The sequence below is a fragment of the Phaethon aethereus genome (genome assembly GCF_964289735.1).
Source record: "Phaethon aethereus genome assembly, chromosome: 3".
Taxonomy (NCBI): Eukaryota; Metazoa; Chordata; class Aves; order Phaethontiformes; family Phaethontidae; genus Phaethon; species Phaethon aethereus.
In genome coordinates this window covers 41,313,019-41,335,667 of record NC_138576.1, presented here as the reverse complement: position 1 = coordinate 41,335,667, position 22,649 = coordinate 41,313,019, and the positions used below count along the sequence as shown (strand labels likewise).

Sequence of the window (22,649 nt, the reverse complement as noted above, 5' to 3'; positions counted from 1 at the left end):
GACAGCTCCCATCAACACGTTCACGCCTGCGGTTACTCAACAAACTGGATACCTGTCGTTTCGGTTAGCAGCATACAGAGAAATTGCTCCAATCCTGGGCGCTACGAGCGGCCCCGCTTCTGAGGCTTGTTCCAGTGTGGAAGAGAGAGAGGTGGCGAGAGTGCCGCCAGGTGCAGTCGGCAAGAGGCAGAAGAGCACGGAGGGAGCCTATGCCATCAATAGAGCACAACCACCGAGTTTATCTGTAAGATCACAATCTCACTTCCCTTTCAGAAAGTGCCTTGTTTATTCAGTTTTTAATGGTATGGCATAAGGACTCACGTATTTTATAGATAGATACCAAATTGGTATTATCAAAATAAACCATCTGTTTTATAAACCCACTATTTACAAAAACGGTTTCTGAAGTTTTTTGTTTTGTTTTTTTTTAACAAAAATTAAACTATACACCAATCTAAGTTACAGAAACAAAAATAACCTTTATAAGATCACATGTATAAAACAAGAAATGAAATGTGATTTTATTTAAGGCAATACTGGGCTACTTCACAAATCACCACCTCAAATATATACACTGCTCCACACTACTAATTTTCTATCACATTCACAACGGATTCTTTAATACCAAATATTGTTTTAAATCTCCAATGTAGCAAACTATTTTTATTCACATTTCCATTTTTATTATGGAATCATAAATGCTTTGTATCCAATTAAAAGCAATGAAAAATGTAGCTATAAGAAAACTATTATATTTATGAGTTAACTACATATGAATATCATCCATAGATACTGGATGTTAAAATTTACAAAAATGAGAGCATGTCAGTACGTTTAACCTATGAAATGTGATCTTATCCAGCTCCTCTCCTGTAAATAAATGCTTTACGCAAAATAAACTGGATATGGCAGACTTAGCTAGTTTTAGTTCAAAAGTTCTTAATTTAAAATGATTAAAGGACAGTTTTAAAAACTTGCTCACTTAGTTACAAATTAAAATTCCGAATATAAATGTGTCATTTAATAGTTTAGACTTACAGACTGCTGGTGGCAGCAAATGATTTACAATAATAAATATATACAAAAAAAAATGTATCTACAAATAAAGAGTACTGTTATACATGAGCAGTGACCTGGTGAAAGATACCAATCACAGACAACTCACAAAGATTTAGTTCATGGAAAGGACAATCTGATAGAAAGTTGAGGTTTTGATCAAGTATTTACAAAACTGAAGCAATTACTCTGTTCTTCAAGTCCCATAGGGATAAAAACAAATAAGAAATTTACATGACTCATGTCATGTTTTTTGCTAGATTAAATCACTTCAAAATAAAAGAGCTCCACAGTTACTAGCATGCTTGATGGCTTCCTATTCAAAATACATTTTATTACAGGTCATGGTTAAACACATTAGGTTTTCAATATTTTGACTCTCCTTCCTCGGTACCCAAAACAATTACTTTTGCAGCTGTCACCTCTGGATTATCCTCCCAACGTCCTTCGAGCTTTCTCAAACTGACGATAGGTTTCATTTCCTGGAGCTGCTTCAACACACGCTCAGCGCAGTCTTTAAAAGTCTTGCCTAAAACTATCTTTACATTATCACCACACGGAAGCCGTGATGGGTTGGCAAACGGTACAAAGGTTTCAGTTTCAGAACACGACCAAGTGACATTATTACTTGCTACGGAGGTCTTCTCATTAGATTTTCGTGAGGTTGAATGGGATCCTTTTTTGGTTCCGCTGCTATGGTAGTCTCTTTCAGTGTTTTTCTTTTGCTTCACAGCAGACTCTTCAAGAAACTTGAGGAAAGATACTTCAAAACCCATTGGCTTAAAGGAGCTCCAGTCAAAAGCTGCAGGTTGCTCTTCGGCCGTTTGAATAGCAACAGCCGTCTCTTCCTCCCTGGGCACGCTACTCACATCAATGGGCAGTACTTCCTCAGTTTTTTCAGCTCTCCTCCTCTTATTCTGGGATACATTTTTTTCTTTGTTTGCTCTTTTTAGGTTGTTTGATTTTTGCTTTTCTGAGGGGCAGGAGCTGGTCTCCTGCAAGTCACTATTTACACTGGAAGAGATTTTTGCTTGATTTTCAGCACTTGAACAATCCTCGTTAATCAGTTTAGTAATGAATAGTTCTGTCAGTTCATCCACTTCGTCCTTCTCATCTTTTTCAGTTTCCTTTTGCGGTAACGTAGATGTGCTTGAATCATTATTGCTCGCTATCAAACTTGGTTCAGGTTCTTTCGCATCACTTTTTTTATCAGTCTCCTCTTGCTCACAAGAGGCTTCCTTTACTTGTGAGACAGAGTGCTTTTTAGATACAATAAGAAGGTTTCTGTGTTGGGAAGTAAATGCTTTGGACAGCTTGTGACATTTATAATGCCTTATTATGTTACTTTCGCTTGTAACTACAGACGAACAGCCCTTTATCATACATGGATACTGAGTTATGAACCTGCTTGTACATTCCGATAAGGCATCATTTCTAGCCTTTATTGAATACACGTGCTTGCCACGTTTCAGTGAATAAGCCTTATTTTCTTGAACTTGCACTCCCTTTGAGTTTTTGTCTTCCATGTTCACGTTTTTCTTTCGTTTTGTTTTCACTGAGAGCCTGTTACCTTCTTTTCCTGATCTGTTTTTTAGTCCTCTCTGTTTGGACTTCAATGGTTTCTCCTGATTTGCTTTGCTTGAAATGTTTTCCTGACCTGGTGTCAGTCTCCTGGGTCTTATTAGATGATCTTTATGCTTGTCATTATGTTTGTTAAAAATATGCCTCAAGAGGTTAGACCTAGTAGCATAAATACGGTCACAGCCTTCACAGTCACACTTGAATACGCCACCATCTTCTACTTTGTTTGGCCTTATCTTAATACCGTGATCTGCCTCAAGATGTACAATGTAGTTAAGATACGCTGTAAATGAAGACTTACATTGAGACTGATCACAAGAAAACCTTCCCGCCTCTGAAGCTGATTTCATGTTTCCAATTTGCTCTGGGGTCATGTCATGAAGCTTCATATAATGCTGTATCAAGCTGGTAACTTCCTGGAAGATGCGAGAGCAGTCACTCACCTCACACCTGAACTCTCTGACAGCGGGTTTGGTTTCTACCTCATCGCGTTCCTCTTTGCCTGGCTCATTCTCCTCCTCCACTTCGGCAGCGAAGGCAGGAAGGTCTGATTTGTGCACAGCTTGATAATGAAGGATTAGGTTTTGTTGTATCGTAAATGCTGCGAAGCAGCCCTGATGGACACACCGGTATGGTCTATAAGGGCTGTATCTAGTGGGAAACTCCAGGGATTTTGTTACGGGCTTCCTACGTTTTCTCTCTTCTTTTTCCTTCCTGTACCTCCTCACCTTGCGCACTTTGGGTTGTGCCTGTGTACTACCAAAAGAGGCTGCATTATGCTGCTCTGGTGGAACAGACATGACTTGGGGAGGTTTTTCCAGTCTTTCAGGGATATTATTTTCTGGTAGTTTTTCCAAGACTTTTACAGGCTCTACAACTTCCTTTATCTGAGCTTCTTTCACCAATGGAGCTGCAGTTTTGTTTTCTATTATTAGTGTCTGCAAAGTTTTTATTTCAACAGGTTGCGGGGCTGTGTTTACAGTTTCATTTTGAGACCTTCTGCCGTAAGGCCTTTTAATTTTTAATTTTACCATCTCCTCTGTCGTGAAATGATGTACAAGCTGACAGTGTGCTCGGAGATTAGAGTTTCTTGTGAATGTTTTTGGACAGGTAGCTACAACACATTTGAACGGGGCATACTTCAGTTGATGTTTCTTAATTTCTAGTATCATTTCTGCAGTGTACTGATGAACTTTGCCATAGTGTTTAAATAATGCGTCTTTTGTCATAGCACTATAGTTGCAGCCTGGATCCTGACATACAAAAGGCTTATTAACTTTATCACTAAACTGAATGTTACTTGCCTCTGAAGATATCTGGACGAGGGTTTTATTTTCAGTTGATACAACAGGAACTGCTGGTGCTAGCTTATCTGCTGGAGGACACTGGGAAACAGTCTCGGAGACCTGAATGGGTGAATCATTTTCTAGTTTCAATTTTTGCAAGCGCTCCAAAATTTCCAACATTTGAGTATCATCCTTTTGAGACGTCTCAGACTGAGCAGAGCTACTCTTTGCAGCGGTGACATTCCCCATGTGCACGGCAAACTGTGCGGGAGTGGGTAGTTTTACACTCTGTGCAGAATTTCCTGAAGAAGCTTGTGCATTATTGACTTGTGAGTTCTGTCCTGAAGCAGCAACAGTATCCTCAATTTCAGTTTTCACCTCAAGTATCTGTGAATTCATAGCAGTTTTAATTATCTCCAGGGTTTTTTCAAAGTTCTGCATAACATTGTCTTCTGAAATATGTTCCTCTGAATTTCCTTGCACACAAGAATTTACAGCCATCATCTGGGAATCCCCATTTTCAGTTTTTACTGTTAAAGGGGGTAATGTTGTATGAGCTTCAAGATTTGTTTTGAAGTTCTCTTTGATACTGGCCATGAGTAACTGATTGTCAACGTTATTGAGTTTCTGCGTGAGATTTTCCACCACCGCTTGAGAGCCACAATTTGCCAGCAAGTTGGACTGAAAACTTTCTCCCTGTATTTCCACATTTCCTTCAGTGCTTTTGGTTAGAAGTCCCATCGTTGTTGTATTATTTAATGCTATCTTCTGTGATGTATTGGGCGCAAGCAAGGGCGTAGTTGCTTTTCTCTTCCTCTTTGAAGCACTGGTTCCCTTCTTATTCAAGTTGCTTGATCCTGAATTCTTGGGACTACTTATAACTGAAACTCGTGAACTGTTCCCTGCAAAGTTTTGCGCTGCTGCAACAGTATTAGAAAACGAGCTAGGACATAAGCCATTTTCAACAGTCTTTAGCATTAAGTCCTCTGTTGCAAAAACAGGCAAACTCTTGCATTCATTTATTGGATGAATTTTGGCATTGAGGGTCCTGTTTTGGTCTGTTAGCAGGGTACTGGGGTTACAGACTGTCTGCAACAGAGGGGACGCAGTTGAGTTGGGGAGAGCAGCTGCATTTATCTGAGTCGTACCAGTGATGCAACTTGTTGTAACTACATGTGGAAGTACTTCTGTCTTATCAAATGTACTCGGGATGCCTGCAGTTTCCAAGGCTTGTTTTATAATTTGATTTCCTTCCTCATTCCCACCGGTATTAAAGTTAGTCACATTGGCCCGTGGAAACATAGTCTGCAGTAAGGCTGTGGAACGATTTTCAGCTGCAAGTAACTGGAGGAACGACGGATCTTTAAAACACGTCTCTGGATTGAAGGCAGACTCCTGGGGTTGCTGCAAGTTCAATGAATTTGAGGAAAGAATCATACTGGCAAGCAAAGACTGTCCATTAGCCTGCAGAGCTTCTGGAGAAATTTCTGATCCTTCAAGAGGCTTACAGTAAGACCTCTTAGATAAGTGACCACCGAGTGATCTAGGATTAGTGAAAACTCTGAAACACCTGCTACAGATAAATTTGCCATCCCTAATTATTGCTGGCCACTTGGCCCGCTTATTATGTTTTGGCTTCCTTTCTTTCCCATTTGGGCCCCGGCCACGATCTTTTTTCACCTTTTCTGAAGCTGGATGTTGAGAACTAGTTTCATTGAAGTTATTTTCATTACTCAATCGTGAGGGAAATATTTGATCAACAGTTTCCTCTTTTGGGAAAGCAGAACTAGTGTTTCCTTCTAGTTGCGATGAAAAGTTATTTGCGTTATTTTCCAGCTGTGAGAAGATTGAATTTGGAGGATTCTCTGCTGAAGAAGGAAAGAGAGACATTGGACCATTTTCTGCAGGCAAAGGAAGAAAAGGATCAGAACCACCGTCAATATTCAGAGGCATAACTGTTTTTGCCAGATCATCCAATTGGGAAGGTAAGGTTGCACCTGACAGATTTTCCATTTGTGAACATAAAACACTCTCAGGCTCACTTTTAATACGAGTAGACAAACTTGGATTTATGGCGCTTTCCACTATAGGCAACATAGGACTGGCCAAATTTTCTAGGTGGGTTGGGAAAAGTGTACTTGAGACATGTTGCACTTGACTGGAACAAGTTGGATTCAAATTAGGTTTGCTCTGTGCAGTAAAAGCAGCACCACTGGGATGGCCCACTTGTGGTGGCATAAGATACACAATCTTCCCATCGTTCGGCATGTTTTGCACATTGCTGGATTTTCGTGGTTTCTTATTTTTACGCTGCATTTTAAAAGCCGCATATTGGTCAGGGTGTGCTGCCTTCATATGTTTGCCAATGCTCTGTGATGAGTTGTACGTTCGAGTACACCCTTCAACCTGACAATTAAATTTCTGAACTGGGGCTGCTGGTGACACAGCTGGAACTAAAGAGCTATTTATGTTAGGCTGCGAAGGAATAAACGTAATACTTTCTAAAGTTTTTAAAGGCAGGTTATATAGATTAGCTGCAGCCTTAATACTGTCTTCAATTTCAAGTTTGGAAATAGGTACACTGTTTCGATACCCTGCCTGATTCTGGACGCTGAATGGATTTACAATGCTCACTTGTCTTTCTAAGCTTTTTGATTCAAGGGCTTCTGGTTTTAGTGTGTCTGAGGTCACAGAAATATTCTGAATATTCTGAGTCTGACTGAGACAGTCTTCTTCCTTTCTCTCTTGGAAAACTGGAAGACAAGAGTCAACCGATGAGCACAACTGCTGGGCTCCAGGTTTAGTGGTCTCTACTTTACCAGCAGTAGCAACCAATTTACCTCTTTTTACAAAGTTATCTCGGATCTTCTGGTTAACAGCAGGCACCTGAACACTGCTTGCTGGAATTGCCACTTCTGTCTTCACTGAACCTGTAGGAGATTGCTCTGAACCAGCATTAGGCAAGGAATCGCTCTGCCGCAGTATACTTGCTGATGTGTTTACACTTTCATTCCCTACTGGTTCTGCTTTGATTTGATTCCAGATGATGTTTTCTCCTTCAGTAAAACTACTCTGATTGTCAGCTGGAGGAGATGTCAACTCCTCTTTAACAGCAACTCCATCGGTATTTTCATTAGCTTTAGAAGGTTGACTAAGATCAGGCTGATTAATCTGGCTTTCAGGCTGTTGCACTCCTTCAGGCTGCTTGTTGTGATCCTCAACATGCTTTTCCAGTTCGTTCTGAGAACGGTATACCTTTCCGCAGCCTGTGACTTTGCAGGTATAGGTATTATAGTGTTGTGCTTCGTGATCATAGAGTAAATAGGCTTCGGAAAACACTCTGCCACATTTAGGAAACATACACTTTGCTCTGAAGACTTGATGCTCTTTCCTATGTGTTAGCAGCTCAGCATAACTGTTAAAACCAGCCTTACATTTCATCTGTATGCAGATATAAGGCTTGCTGCCACAGTGCATTTGTAAATGATCATTCAGGTGAGTAACACTTACGAAATGTCGTCTACAGTACTGGCAAATCACTTTTTTGCTTTGCATTTCAAGAAAACGTTTAGCTTCTTCATTATCTTTATGCCCCTTTGCGTGTGCTATTAGATTTTTAAAATACTTAAAGCCTTTTTTACAAAATGTCACAGGGCAGGTGAATTCATTAACAGGTAGTGGCTTTTGAACTGGCACTATCTCTGGTATGTAAGGTTTATCTTTGTCATCGTTCTCATCATCTGAGCCATCGTTATCATTAAACACAATGAAGTCTGTTGAATAGAGACTGTTCTTCTTAATGGGTCGCTGCTCCTGTTTGGATACAGAATCAGTTTTCTGATTCTCGTTGGCAGTTGCTATTTTAGGAGGTCTTCCCAGTCTTCTCAGCGGTTTCATAGCAGCCAATCTCTCTTTGCTGGATTTTTTAACATGCAAAGTTACATGGGGAACAAAGTTTTCTTTAGAATTAAAATTCTGGGCACAAATAGGGCAACTGTAAATTCCATCTTTATAATGTTTTTGTGCATGCCTAACTATTCTATGACCTAGGAATTCTTTGTCACATAACACACAATACTGCATATAAGCTTGCCAGTTCCTAAATCTAGCTGATATGAACCCCCTCTCTCTGAGTTTTTTAATTTCTCTCTTTTTCTGCTTTTCATCTCTGATACCCTTAAGAAGGCTTGTAGCTTCATCAAAAGTGCCAGCAAGCCCATTCACAGAAGTTTCTTTAGTCTCTTCTTGGCCATCCTCCACCTTCTCATAAACTTCACTATCGTTTAGTTCGTCTATTGATGACACGATGGATGCCTCCTCTCCCATCAGTGCCAGACACTGACGCTTGAGAGTTTTCCAGTCCCAGAATTCTGGATCAAAAGGCCACTGAGTTTTCAGTACAAGTAAGAGCTCACAGCGCAAAGAATTTGGTATTGGAAGATTCTCTTCATCATACTTCTGGTCAGGCTGATTATATAGCATTTCAACAGCATAATATGCATCCACAGTGGGTTCGAGAAGAAATTCACTCAGCTGACAAGCACGTTTAACCTCCAAATCATCTGGAAGCAAGCAGGAGATAGTCTTGCAAATAGATATCTTGACATCTGTATTTTCACTGGATTCCAAGCGCAATGCTTTCACACACAGTTCAATGCAGGTTGCAAGTCCAGCACCATCAATCTGTAAAGAAAGACTAATTTTAGTAAGTCAGCTCATCATAACAATTGCTGTATTTGTAAATAAAAGATATCATTATGCAACCCTAAGTGTCAGAAAAAAATGCACCTGCAGTTTATAATAATACTTCTTACTTTAAGAAATGTCATGGTTTGTCTTTAGATGCTATTCCTTAAGTTGCGTAATTTTCTTCATGCTACTAAAAAAAAGTGAAAATTTATATACAACTAAATCAAAAATTAATTGTACATTCTGTGTAGTTTGAGGACTTTAGGACTGTATGTTAGAGGTGTTCAGTTTATACTGGAGCAATATTGAGCCTTTTCCATGAAATAAAGCCTGACAGTTGTGTCACGGTTATTTGAGATGTGCTTCTATGGAGCATTAAGTTAACCCTGGGTAGAATTCAAAAGGTAAGAAGTGCTACAGCTAAAGTAAGAGAAGCACGTATCTTGAAAATATCTGTAATTTGGTAATCACTTACGGTATAAAGGTTTATTTTTAAAGATTATGACACTTCATAAACAACTGACCTCAACTGAACACATGGCTTCATTCCAACTGAAAGTAGTAAGTATAGTTAAATGTTCCATCATTTAAGTGTTCCAAAGGTCTTTTCTCATGTATACCCTCAGTCACTTTATGGTGCCAAGGATGCACAGAAAGGCTGTGGTATACATGAGAATAAAATCCAGCAAATTTATGAATGCATAAGTCTACTACCCACATGGTCTCCAATTTTTGCCATCAGTGAAATGATCCACAGCTCACTAGAGAAAAATCAGTATGGCATGGAGCAGACAGAACTCTTAATATCACAAGACTCTGTGAAAGTGATTTTTCTCCCCCTCTTTAACTCCAATTCAGTTCAGAACTTTGGAAAAAATAATCTTTAAGATTACAAGGCCATGATTAGCTATACCAGAACACTGCAAAAGGAAAAAAGGAATTTTTATTCTTAGAATTAATACACCAAATTACAGAAATACCCCAACTCAAAGCTTTCAGAACAGCTCAATTTGGCTATAAACATCAAGTAGTGCAACTACTAATGAGAGGAAGCTAGGAAAATTAGATTACAAGGTTAGCTGAGATAGATCAACAGAGTTTTTAGTACAATACTGGGTCTAAGTCCACAAAAGGCAAGTATTTAATTTATCAAAACAAACTGCATTCTTAGTGTCAATTCAAAAGGGTTTTTTTTGTATTGTGTTTTTAACTTCTGTAATTTTCTTATATATTAATATATAGCCTTCATTTCCTTTCCTCCTAAGTTTTTCCTCTACATTTTCTGTAATACCTGAAATATGGAAAATAATGAAGAGGAATGTTAGGACCTGCTAACAAAAAATACCTTATTTAGAGGACATGGACAAAAGCAGAAGGCTATAACCTCACCTTTAGTTTTTCCTTCATTTCAGTTGTGGCATCCAGCTCTTCTGTTTATCCCCCATTTTTTTTTCCAAAGGAACAAAGAAGTTGTAATGACTCAAAATGTTACAGTTTACCTGCAGAAGGAAGTTGCTATGGCCTTTCCTAAAACCAATTAGGATTGCCCCAAAGCTGATGCTAAACAAAGAGACAGGATGTCCAAGCAGTTTTCATAACTTTTCCTGATTACAGTTCCATTAAAAGTGCCAAAAATATTCTTTCAGGAGTATCCTTACCTCTGAATTAATTACTTTAATCAGGAAGAAAATGTGATAAACAGTCTTAGTTAACACAGAAAGTTGTCGACATCTCTCTAGATACACTTGAATAGAAGGCTCTACCCTTTGCTGCAGTTTACTCCAGAACAGAGTCAGTTCCCTAGAACAAGAGAACAATATTTCAGGGCTAGCAATGCAACCACTAATCTGATCACAAGAAATGCAAGGTTGAGAACAGTTTCTATTTTGTCTTTGGGAAAGGAAAATATCTGAGTTTATTCACACCTTATCTTACAGAGAAAAGCTTTTATTAATATACCCACATTATTAGTATCTGATTTTCAAAATTATTACAATGACTCAATTCCAGAAGGACATATCAGAATAAAACCAGTATTATCACAACTTACGCTACATAATTTACAGACTCATGATGTGGTCTTTAAAAAAGTCTTGCAAAATAGTTTACTCTTCACAGCCTGGAATTTTACACTTCTGAATTCTTAGCAATTACTAACAGCTATAGGAGGATGGCTTTTCTCTGTGGTAGATATATTTTTCTTGAGCTGCTCTGCTTTAAGACCTGAATCTGTGATTTAGTGAGAAAATAGCCCCCAAAGCCAAACAGTATTACTGTACCTACATTAACTCACTAGTTCATTCCTCCTTAGGTGCAAAGTATTTAGTACCTTGTGGAATGGTGTAACCCCCCAGGCATTAGCAGAATCTGTTAAAGCAAAATCTTGCACTAACAGATGTTCTCCTGCTGCTGCACATACAAAGGAGGTGCACAAACAAAGCAAATCCTTCAGGAATCGTACAGGTTTGGAAGTACAACCAAACTGTTAGCAGTTGGAAATTCAGACCCTAACAGCTCAAATATCTGCCAAGAAAGACCAGCTATTTGTTCCCACATTAAAGAAAGCAAGCCCTAAACAGTAAGTCTCTTCATCTAGCCTACTATTTTGGTTATAGTAGTAAAGAGCTCCTTCTTTTATAGAAGTCTGTTACAGGAAGAAATACTGTGTTATGAAATAAGGATAGATGGGAACAGCACTTATGCATTAAATGTTGACATGATTCTGACTAGCTGCCTGCAGATACTAAATTCCTTATTTCTACAGGTAAGACTATTTTCAAGAAAAATTAATAACCAGCTACTGGCATTTGTAAATGACTCATCATATATGCAACCTTCAAATTCCCATAATGGAAACTAACCTTGTGAAATACTTTTTTTTTTTTTCTTTCTTTTCTTTTTTAGCTTTCCAAAAGCCTCATCTCCTCCCTATTTAGCTCATAGATTTTATCAGCTAAAGAAAGTTAACTTATGGCTTATGTATCAGCTCTATCTTCCCAAAACTAAATTTTGTTCCACTAGACAGAAAACAATATTTAAACTCACCAGGCACAGTACATCTCTCCTTGCTGCAGCTGGCGAGACAAAAATGCTGCACATAAAATTAGAGCACTTTTTTCATCTCCATCGGATTCTAGGTTACAAATCATTTCTAGAGCATCTTTGCAATCTACTTCTGCAATCTAAAAGGGAGGAAAGAAAACAGGACCAAGACTAAGAAAATGGTTTCATTTTCAGACGTACAGTAATCTGATCCTTTGCAAAAAGACAGTAATTTAGAACTTAGTGAATATTTAACTCTATCAGAGAGAGATAAGTTTGAAAGAAAATCAGTGCGTTTCTAGACAGTGTCAAAACTGATTATGCGACCAGAAAAACTGTTTTATTAAAGTGAACACAGACTTATTTCTCAGACAGAAGACTTAATTGTATCTACTGTCCCAGTCACCTAAAAATTTCAAAGTACTTTAATTATCCATATATATTACATACATATGAGAATTGTAATAAGCAGATTTAGAACTTTAAATTGCAGCCTAAAAAAGCTTATTACCTGAAATTCTAACTCAATTTACTAGTCACTGATGTTATTACTGTTGTAATACAATAGCTGGGCAATTAATGAATCTGAAGTTTAACATGAATGTTCCAGTATTTTATAAAATCAAAGAGGAAAAAAGGAAAGGGAAACTGTACAGTAAGAAACAGGTCAACTGAATGCTTTTCTAGAAGAAAATTACAGTCTCTGCAATGTAACTTACTTGTTCAAGCAACGGTGGAAGCACTTAGTTTTGTAGCAAAACAGGAAAAACCACAGTCACCCGGTAGTACTAGACAGTTGTATCAGTACTGAATCAGTGCACTTGTTTTAACAACTACTAATTTTACTCTTAGCAGACTGGTTTGATTACACAAATTAGTGCATCTGGCAGGACATGCTGGTATTTATTCTTTGACATTGGCAGTTGAAGAATAACTTGACCATTGCAATGGCACTCTTGGAAGTCTCTCTTGAGAAATCACAAGACCAGCCAAAGCAAGAAATAGAAGTGCCAACCCAAATACCCAGCCAGTCTGGTACTTTGGATAAGGTGGCAGCACAGCTTGGTTGGGCACCATAGTATCCAGCTATTGGTCCAGCAATCAAATTACAATTTTGAAGAGTACAGCAACTCATTTTTCCTCTAAATTGACACTTTGTAAATATACTAATAACCCTTCATGAAACGTTATTTGAGGTTTAATAACCTCAAAGCAATCTTCTAAAGAAAACTGCATTCCTCAAGACCTCAGAAAGGATGGATTAACATAACTGTAATACCAATTTAGACTGAAGGTCTGCTTTTCTCAGTGCCCCATCTCAGATAGGGATCATCAGTTAAAAGCTTAGGGAAGAATATGGGAAACTGAGCTTACAATAATGGGATTTTTTTTTTCTGAAATGTTTTCCAGCTTCTCAGAGTTCCTGTGGGATGCAGCTTCCAGCAAAGGTCTGTGCAGGTCCAGCCATCAAGTCTGTCAGGCTAGCATTTCACATGCCACAGATTTGAATTCTTCACATTATTGAAGTAAATAGAGTAAATATAGAATAGTAAACTATTAGACTAATCTAAGCTGAAAATGAGCCCTAATGCTATTTTTCTGCCTATTCTGAATGGATATAACAATTTCCATACCACTAAAGAGTGAACTGTACTTCTTTACAGTTTACCTTTTTTTTCCCATTTTCTTACTGTTCTCACGCTACAAAACGGGTATCCTTCTCAGTTCAGAAGTCCATCTTGACACGTTAATAGTGTATCTGCCTTCTCTTGGTAATACATGAGCTTTCCAAGAATGGTTAGCCGCAAGCTAAGCAACCCAAGGAATCCAAGGTTTGGAAATATCTGAATTAGGTTCTCTGTGATAGCCTGGTTTGAACTTTTCTGTATGTTACGGTATCCTAAGAAACAAGGCTACCCCATTCCTTTTGTCCATGGGATTCATGGTTCATTCACTGACTAAGCCCATTCTGCTTTGGGAGTGCGGTGGGGCTGAGTAATGAAGCAAACATATTTGCAGGGTCACAAATTCCAAGTTTCATTGAGTCTTCATCAAACAAACGGGGATTGCACAGCCCTGTCACAACTCCTCTTGAGCCTGTTCTGGCAGGGCCTACAGCAGCCAGAGCTAGGAGGGTAAGACCGATCTGATCCTACTGAGCATCACAACATGCACAGTGAGAAGCTGCCATCTTCGAATTTAGTCTTGATTGTGAGTAGGAAACTTTTCCAACTCTGCATAGTTTTGCAGAGTTGATATATATATACGACTGCATAGTTTTTTTCCCTTTAAGATAAACTTCAACATGCTTAATATGTATTACAAACACAAGATGACAGACAGAAAGACAGCAGACAGATGCAGACAGTCAAGAAAACAGACAACTGCAGTTAAGTTTTCTCTTAAGAAGGAAAAAAGCTCAGATAAAACTTTGGGGCAGGGTGAGAAATGAAGATGTCATCTCAAAGAATGCAGAAGAGCAAAGTTGTCATCTCTTCTTTGACTTTTGCATTTAAATAAGCAGCATTTTATATTTCAAATCAGGTCAAATAGCTGATTTCACCTTCAATTTCACCCGGGCATTTGGGTTAAAAACAGGTTACATTTATTCTCTGACCTAAAAGTAGTATCTAAAGGGCCCCATTCTATGTACTAGGTTCTACACAAAAAGCTATAGTTAAAATAGTAAAAGTGGGAAAACCATTATCTTCACCTTACTAACAGGATCTGAGGCAGAGTTTTAAAATACTTCAAGCAATATCAAACATCAAGTTGCGGTGGAGACAGAAAATGCCTACTTGTGACCTAGTATTACACTTGCACAAGTGTTTTAATTCGGTCATTACTAGTCAGTTTAAAAGTGACTTAAATGAAAAGAAAAAGCAAAAATACCAAAAATATTTTAGATCATATTTTAAAAGAAAACCCCCTTTGAAAGAAAAACAGCCTATGATTAGTGACTTTATTACTGTTAAAGAAATAAGTCTAAAAAAAGTTCATTTTTTACTTACTTCTTCCATTAGCTTTTCATTTGGTGATCCTGAACAAAGACAGACCAGGTAGGTTTGCTTGAAATTGCCTTTTGCACTGATTTCTGGATGGTCAGAGCACAGTTTTGCCAGGGCAGTAGCTTGCACTAATTGCTTTGTTTTCATTAGGTGCTTAATACGCATATCCAGCAGGACAGGGCCTTCAAACACTAAAAATTCGTTCACTTCAAAGAAAAACAAGCCAAAATATTACATACACATTTCATAGCAGGCTACAGAATTAACAGATAGCATTACTCATTCATGGTTAACCCCTAAAATTTATACAAATCAAAAAAGTTACAAAAGATACGAAGCATAGACAAGAAAAAGTGTCTTTGAGAACTGCACTTGTTTATTACAAGGATTCCCTTCTATGGGAGACCTTTCATCTACCTGCAAGTTTTAACTCATTCTAATTTCTTGTCAAAACAGCTGAAGACAAAACAGATTTAGAAAGCATATAAATATTAAAACATTTAGATACCATTTAGTTATAGTTCTACAGTAAGACAAATACACAAAACAACTTCTCTCACATCCTTTTTCAAGCATTTGTGCTATGCCTTTGCTAATAGCTGCCTTTTAAAGACCTTGCTAAGGAAGGATAAATGTGACTAGCGTAGAAGCATCTGAAAATCTTTGTATTGGTGTTGAGTATCTTGTATTACACATCCATAGAGTGCAGTCAAACTCCTATAGAAGTTTTTCAGTCAAGTAAATTTGTTACAAAAAAGAGGCTTGTCTTGCCACTGTGTATAGTTTAAAACTCAGAGACACAGGAATGGCTGTATTTTATTCAACTATATTCTGTAGATACGCTGCTACCAGAGTTAAAACTCTACTGTCTACACTAAAAACCCGACTGCAGGTGCTTCAGTGGAAGGCGTAAGAATCCTACAAAAAAGGGGAGCATAGGTTAATGATCCTACTCTTAAGTATACATCTCAGGCCTCATCCAGATCTTCAAAATTATTTCAGCTTTGAAGCATGAGGTTTAGTACTACCTCCAAAATATTTATACTTGTTACAATTAGATAGACACAGAGACAATCAATTTTATGCAATCCTTTTGACATCAACGCCTCCCTGAGACAACTGTTTCCACAGGTTAGTTACATACTGCATGAAAAAATCTTTTTGGTTTTCAATTACCCACATCTTAATTTCATGACACATTCCCTCATCTTTTAAAAAAATAACACAATTTTCTACTGTTTTTCATTTCCATTCTTTCCTGAAGAACAGCAGATTCATGATATTCTTTCAATGTTAGGGTAAAATCTTGATCTTTTCTAAATGAGATTTTTTCCCAGCCTTTGAGTATTTTCATACCCTCTTCCTGAAACTTTCTGGGCATTTGCAGTGCTCACTTTCTGACACATCTTGGTAGAAACATTCATTATATTCCTCTTAATTTACTCGCCTTGAATTTCACTTGAATCATGTTGCCCATTCACCTAATTTAGATTTTCTTGACTTTCAAAGTCCTGTTTGGTCTTGATGAAATAATTAATTTCAGCATCTGCAAAATTAATTACCTCTCTAGTATCTGCAGTGTTAGCATACTGAATATGAGGTTTACTGAAAGGAAAAAGTCCATCTCATTTTATTCTTTTCTTCCTCCCAACCTAGTCAGTTTTTGATTCATGACTGTCTTTCATTTTATCTCATGATTTCTCCTTCTTCTAGCTACTTATACAGGATATTACTAAAAGCCCAGCTTGTAATTGAAAGTAGGTCAACCATTTTCTTTTTTATCATTTTAGTGCACAGAATTTTAGGGCAGAAAATACTGCCTTTTGCAGAAATCAGGCCTGTTAGACCCCATTGCTATCTTCCATGCATTTCCAGATTTATGGTTGAATTATCATTTCAACCAACTTGTTAGTTATTTGTTCAGGATCCTTGTGCACTATTACAAATGATCAGCAATGGCTCACTGAAGTGTAAGAATATTCAAGTCAAATACAAGCTCTTTCTTCCTCTCTCCATGTCGATGAAAATATGGCCAGATTTTTATTCATGTAGGAACAAAGAAAAACTAGAGCACACTAACAGACAATTGGTAGATGGTAATCATTTTTGTGTTTATTAGAGGACACTTGCCTTTTAAGCAGTAGAATAAATATTCCTTTGTCATTACCAATGCCTTATAAAACAGTTCATACTCTCATCAACCCACAACTCTGACCCAGTAATTTAATAGTTTTAACCTTGCTCTTCCTCCTACCAGGTACCAGTAATCCTTTCACCCACAGTGCTTACTCCCAGCTAGTCTGCCTGCAATAACATTGGAACATTTTACCTTATTTCTGTAACAAGATACAGTTAAGACCTTACACTTTAAGCTATACTGGTAACCCAAGACATTTCACTGTGTTTTATTATTATAATTACTGCATTTACTATTTTAGAGACTGTGTTCTACCTGCTAGTCCTCAGTAATCCCCTTCCTTTAGTGTTTACTGCTTCAGCCAACCTACCTTGCATAACCATCAGAATATTTTCTGTTATCTTCTCAACAAGATATAGGAATAGGAAGACCTCAGGGTTAAAGCTACATATTAGCTCTTCAGTCTTTATTCTAATCCAAGTGATTATACTCATTACAGTTAACATTTGAAAGCTCATTCAAAGCACAAGTTTTAATTATTTTGCAACTGAACTATGTATGACATTTTGAGACAAAAAATGGTGCTGAGGTTGCGGGAGCAAGTCTATGGTGGGGAAGAGTCTTAGGATGAGATTTGCTGGTTTGTTTGGTTTTTTTACATTTTATAAACATATTTTATAGTGCAATGTCTATTTCAAAAGTTATTGTAGACAAATTGTTAGCTTACCATGACAAATAAAACTTCATAAAAATGCTTTTTCAGCACAAGTGCTTTTTCGGCACAAGTTAGTTAACCTCTATGAGCACAAAACCTGAAGTATTTAATGAGAATGATATAGTTTATCAATAGCAAGATTCTTGGAAGAATTATTAAATGTCGTTTTTGTGCAATGCTCCACCATTCACTAAAATTCACAAACTTATCTTTGGGCAAGGCATGGCAGAATTCATATAAAATTATCCAACTAATGTGAGAGAAAAAAAGACAAGCAGATGACATCTGACAGATGGTACTATGATCTACTAACTCTGGCAAATAAACTTGGAGATACTGGAATCTAACCTTTTAGACACAGTTTCCCTGTTATTCCCTTCAATCCCACAGCTGGAGTCTCCAGTCATACTACTAAGTGATTCTACGTCAAGTCCGCAAGAACTACTATGAACTGTTATTACACGTAATGCTTATATCATACATGAATTAAAAAAGAGAAAAGATAATCCATAGATTAGTAGCACACAAACATGAATAAGCTGCGAGCACAGTTCTGTAGTAATAAGTTCTCTACGGTGGAGAGTCCACATGTATGTCACGTTTTGGCTGACTGGACGACTTGTACAGCACAAAGCAAAGAACTTTTGCCTTACTGAAAGCACTCATAATCCTACCAACTCTACCCTTTGCCAATTCTTGGGTAGGTACAGATTAATCTACCACAGGCCTTTTTTTTCTTTTCAACCTCACACTGGCCAAGGAGGATGAAGGCAGGAGGTGAATGTACATGTGGACTATCCATCTCAAAGAACTTCAGTTACTAGTCAGTAACCTCTAGTCATCTTCAAGTGTTAGTCCACATGTGCGTTCACACTGTGGGCAACTCTGAACTGTACTCAATACTTTCATATTTACCTGCAGCTGGGTCTCAGAATCCTTCATGCAAACAACATCTCAGCACAATTCTGCTGAATGCAGCATCCTGGATGCTTCTACGATGGCATATTGTCTGGTGAAAGGGTAAAAGAAGTTCCAGGTGGCTGCTTTGAATATACCCAGGATGCAAACACCTTTTTTTTTTTTTTTTTGAAAAAAATGAGGCTGCTGGTATCATTCTACTTCTGGTGGCGGATGCTCTGATTACTGAAAATAGTTCCATGCTGGCTGTTTAAATTCTAACCTGCCTGTTACCCACCTTGATAATCTCTGAATAGTGATGTTTGTATCCTTGATCCTCTTTTCAGTGGGACATACTTCAGAAGTCTGCCACTACATTTAAACTTATGAAAAATTCAAGAACTTAATTTTTGACATCCAGGTTATAATATGTAAGGATAATGAGAATCAGATTATAAAAAGCGGCAGCAGCCTGGCTTTTTGTAGGGTTCTCAGATGCCTTTCCTTTAGATAGTTCCTCCACTTGCCCTCAGTGCCAGCTGAAGAGATACCAGTGACAGCTTTGAAGGATTTCACCGTCACTACAAGAAAATTACAACCTTGAAGATGGAAAAACAGGTTCATGCTGAAGAGCACAAGCCACATTGACAGAAACTGAAGGTGGAAGTGCAGTAGTAGAGTGTTTTATCATTGCATAGGCTATCACAAAACCCAAACCACTTAGGCATACTTCAACTTTCAGTCTTTGGTACACTAAGCAATAAGGCTGACCAGATTAGCCACACAACTTCAAGAAACAAAAATTCTGGTTGTCATGAATTCAGATCAGCTTCAATTCAAGATTAAAATCAGTCCTGATCTCAGATGAAGCTATCTGGTAGTTCAGAAGGAGGCAAGACAAAGGACCCACTATCATGTGAAGAATTAAGACTATCTTACTAAGGTTCCCTTCTCTAACCAATCAATGAAGCAGAGAAACATGGAAAATTCCATTCTCCAAATACAAGCGCAATGCAATCGTATCAATCGTATGCAATCGTATTCATCGTATGCAATCTCCAGAAAAAAGTAGTCATGCAGCTGAAACCTGAAGTAGTAGCAGGTCCAGTAAACATGCAAATGCAATGCGATGTCTGATAGCAATACGAAAACAGTTACTGAGTGCTAAAGCAGGTGAACCATTTACTTTCAGACTAGTCAGTGATCACAGCTAATACTGCCATCTTGAATTTAATGATGTGAATCAGATATTTTATTTTCATGTCTAGGATATCTCTCCATATTTCTTTCTGCTTTGATACTGAAACTAGTTGATCCCAATATCTGAGGTATATGGAAACTGCCTGAGCAGTGCTCCACCACAAAGAATGTTACCAATGTGCTAATGGGAGATCTCTGAAGTATTATTTGAGAAGATTGGTACTTTGCTATCCTCATGACCCAATGGGATCATGTAACTTTGGGTGATCTCTTAAGTCTGAAATGTCCATGATAATATATAGACAAAACTCAAAATTTGATAGACATTCTTTAAAGATACATGAGACAGGTTCAGGTAGAAAAAAGAAAATTCACATGAACAAACAAGTAGTTTACAGCTCCTGAGCACATTTTAAAGACATAATACTGTTGAGAAACCAAAATTTGAATCAAGAAGTTGCAGGCCTAGTTGCATAATTATTGTGGGTCCTGTTGAGTAAAGACATAGGCAAAGGAGCTCGCCTTGGGGCGGCATTCAGCCGGAGGTGTGAGGAGACGTCAGCCTCCCTCCGCCGTTCTTTGCTCACCGGTGGGGGAGAAATGGAGGCACCCTGGCACCAGGGGCCAGGGCTGGGGCGGCACCAGGTCTGGGGACAGGCTCGCCACCCATGCTGGGGCGGTTGCCTGGCCCCCGGCCCTGAGGGCCCGTGGCAGTCCCTGCGTTGCGCCCATGGGGATCAGCAGCGAGGGAGCTAGCGAATTATCTGAGGTTTAATAAGGCCAAGTGCCAGGTCCTGCACTTTGGCCACAACAACCCCATGCAACGCTACAGGCTTGGGGAGGAGTGGCTGGAGAGCTGCCTGGAGGAAAGGGACCTGGGGGTGCTGGTTGACAGCCAGCTGAACATGAGTCGGCAGTATGCCCAGGTGGCCAAAAAGGCCAACAGCATCCTGGCCTGTATCAGAAATAGTGTGGCCAGCAGGAGTAGGGAAGTGATCGTGCCCCTGTACTCAGCACTGGTGAGGCCACACCTTGAATACTCTGTTCATTTTGGGCCCCTCACTACAAGAAGGATGTTGAGGTGCTGGAGCGTGTCCAGAGAAGGGCAACAAAGCTGGTGAGGGGTCTGGAGCACAAGTCTTATGGGGAGCGGCTGAGGGAACTGCAGTTGTTTAGTCCGGAGAAGAGGCAGCTGAGGGGAGACCTTATCGCTCTCTACAAACTACCTGAAAGGGGGTTGTGGTGAGATGGGTGTTGGTCTCTTGTCCCAAGTAACTAGTGATAGGACGAGAGGAAATGGCCTCAAGTTGCGCCAGGGCAGGTTTAGATTGGATATTAGGAAAAATTTCTTCACTGAGAGGGTGGTCAGGCATTGGAACAGGCTGCCCACGGAGGTGGTGGAGTCACCATCTCTGGAAGTGTTCAAAAAACGTGTGGATGTGGCACTTCAGGACATGGTTTAGGGGGCATGGTGGCATTGGGTTAATGGTTGGACTTGATGATCTTGAAGGTCCTTTCCAACCTTAGTGATTCTGTGATTCTGTGACAGAAACAAGAACAATAAGATATGCGGAACCTGTCCTTTCTCCTGGAGGTGGTCGTGACACAGCAGGGTAGGCCTTTCTGACCTTGGCAACACCTCTGGTGCAGATGGACTGCAATCCACATCATCCATGGACTGTCCTTCCACATCCAGAGCCTCATACCTGTTGTACAGAGGCATCTGGGGAGATGAGGTGGGCAAGGAGGGGAGTCTGCCGGCCGCCCTGGGCATGGACATGCCTCCATTCGCTCCTTTCATTTAGGCTACTGCCTTCAGCCGGGCAGGGGGAGGACAGAGGACCCCCTTGACCTTGTTTTTTTTCTGGTGGCTGTTCCCGCTTCTGTCTCGGGGAGGGCAGAGCATGGTTCCACCAGTCTCTGTCTTTCTCAGGCTCTCTGACGCTCCTTAACCTTTCTACCTCCTCTTGTAGCTCTGCCACCAGGTCACACCTCACACAGCTGTTCTCCCTGCTGCCATTCCGTTACCAGTGAGAGGCTCTGGCACTCCCTGCAGCCTGAGGCCTGGATGGCTGCATGTTTCCGTGGAAGCTCTGTCCGTGTTGCCACATCCATTCTGGCAAGTGCAGAGGACATGGTTTTCCGCCAGGTGGCTACCATAGCTAAGCTCCTTCTGAGAGGGCGATGACCACCGACTGAACTCACCTCTTGAGCTGGCAGGGTGACTACGCCCATCCCGCGCGCCCTGCCGCACGAACTGCTGCACCGTGCCCTGGCTGACCCGCCAGGCTCTGCTGGCAGTGTTCCTGGTCGCTGGCACTCCCCAGGTTGCTTTTTATTGGTGTGGGGATGGCTGCCATTGCTCTGGCAAGGCCCAGGCCTCCTCAGCATCTCCTGTGAGAGCTGACAGCTCCTGGCGGGTCTCTCCACTCCCTGGCATTTCCCTGCCTCAGGAAACCCCTGTGCGCCAAGATCTGCCGCTCCGCTGCAGGTCGGGCCGGCTCCGGAGCAGCTTCCCCTGGCGACTGACATTTGCTGGACTTACCTGACAGAGTTATGATAATATGAATAAAGAAAATCCAATTAATTTTCTAAAGGCATTAAAAGAAGTCTCTCAAAACCCGTAAAGATACCAACCTATCTTGGTAGTAAAAAGAAGATCCTTTTATGGATAAATTATCAGTTAAAAGAAAAAAGGAAAAAAGAAAACAACTCCCAGTGGGTTCCTTGAGGATCTGTACCAGGACCTCTACTGTCAAGCATTTTTATAAATATTTGGAAAAGGGAGTTATACAACAAGATGACAAAACATGCTGATAAAAGCAGGGTTATAAAAACATGCCAAATGTAAAAGACTGAAAAGGACTGCACTCCATAACATGGCATAACAGACAAAATTAAAATGTTGATAAAAAACCCAAAGTGATTTTCATGGGGAAAAAATGCAATCCTAACTGTACATACAGTAAAACAGGATGTGTGTTAGGGGAAAATCCTTACACTGAAATAGATACTACTCCTCAAGAAATCGGGACTAA

At 39.5% G+C, this 22,649-nt stretch overlaps 1 protein-coding gene across 1 annotated transcript in view; it reads right to left on the bottom strand.

Moving 5' to 3' along the window:
- Positions 1-1,421: 1,421 nt before the first annotated feature.
- The window catches only part of ZNF292 (zinc finger protein 292), a gene marked incomplete at both ends in the record, with an annotated part of 55,681 nt that continues 34,453 nt past the window's right edge, over positions 1,422-22,649 (bottom strand). Inside the window, 4 exons of the mRNA XM_081997699.1 lie at positions 1,422-8,606; positions 10,271-10,412; positions 11,658-11,794; positions 14,666-14,868. Coding sequence (XP_081853825.1) covers positions 1,422-8,606; positions 10,271-10,412; positions 11,658-11,794; positions 14,666-14,868 — 7,667 coding nt within the window. The remainder of the gene's footprint in view (positions 8,607-10,270; positions 10,413-11,657; positions 11,795-14,665; positions 14,869-22,649) is intronic.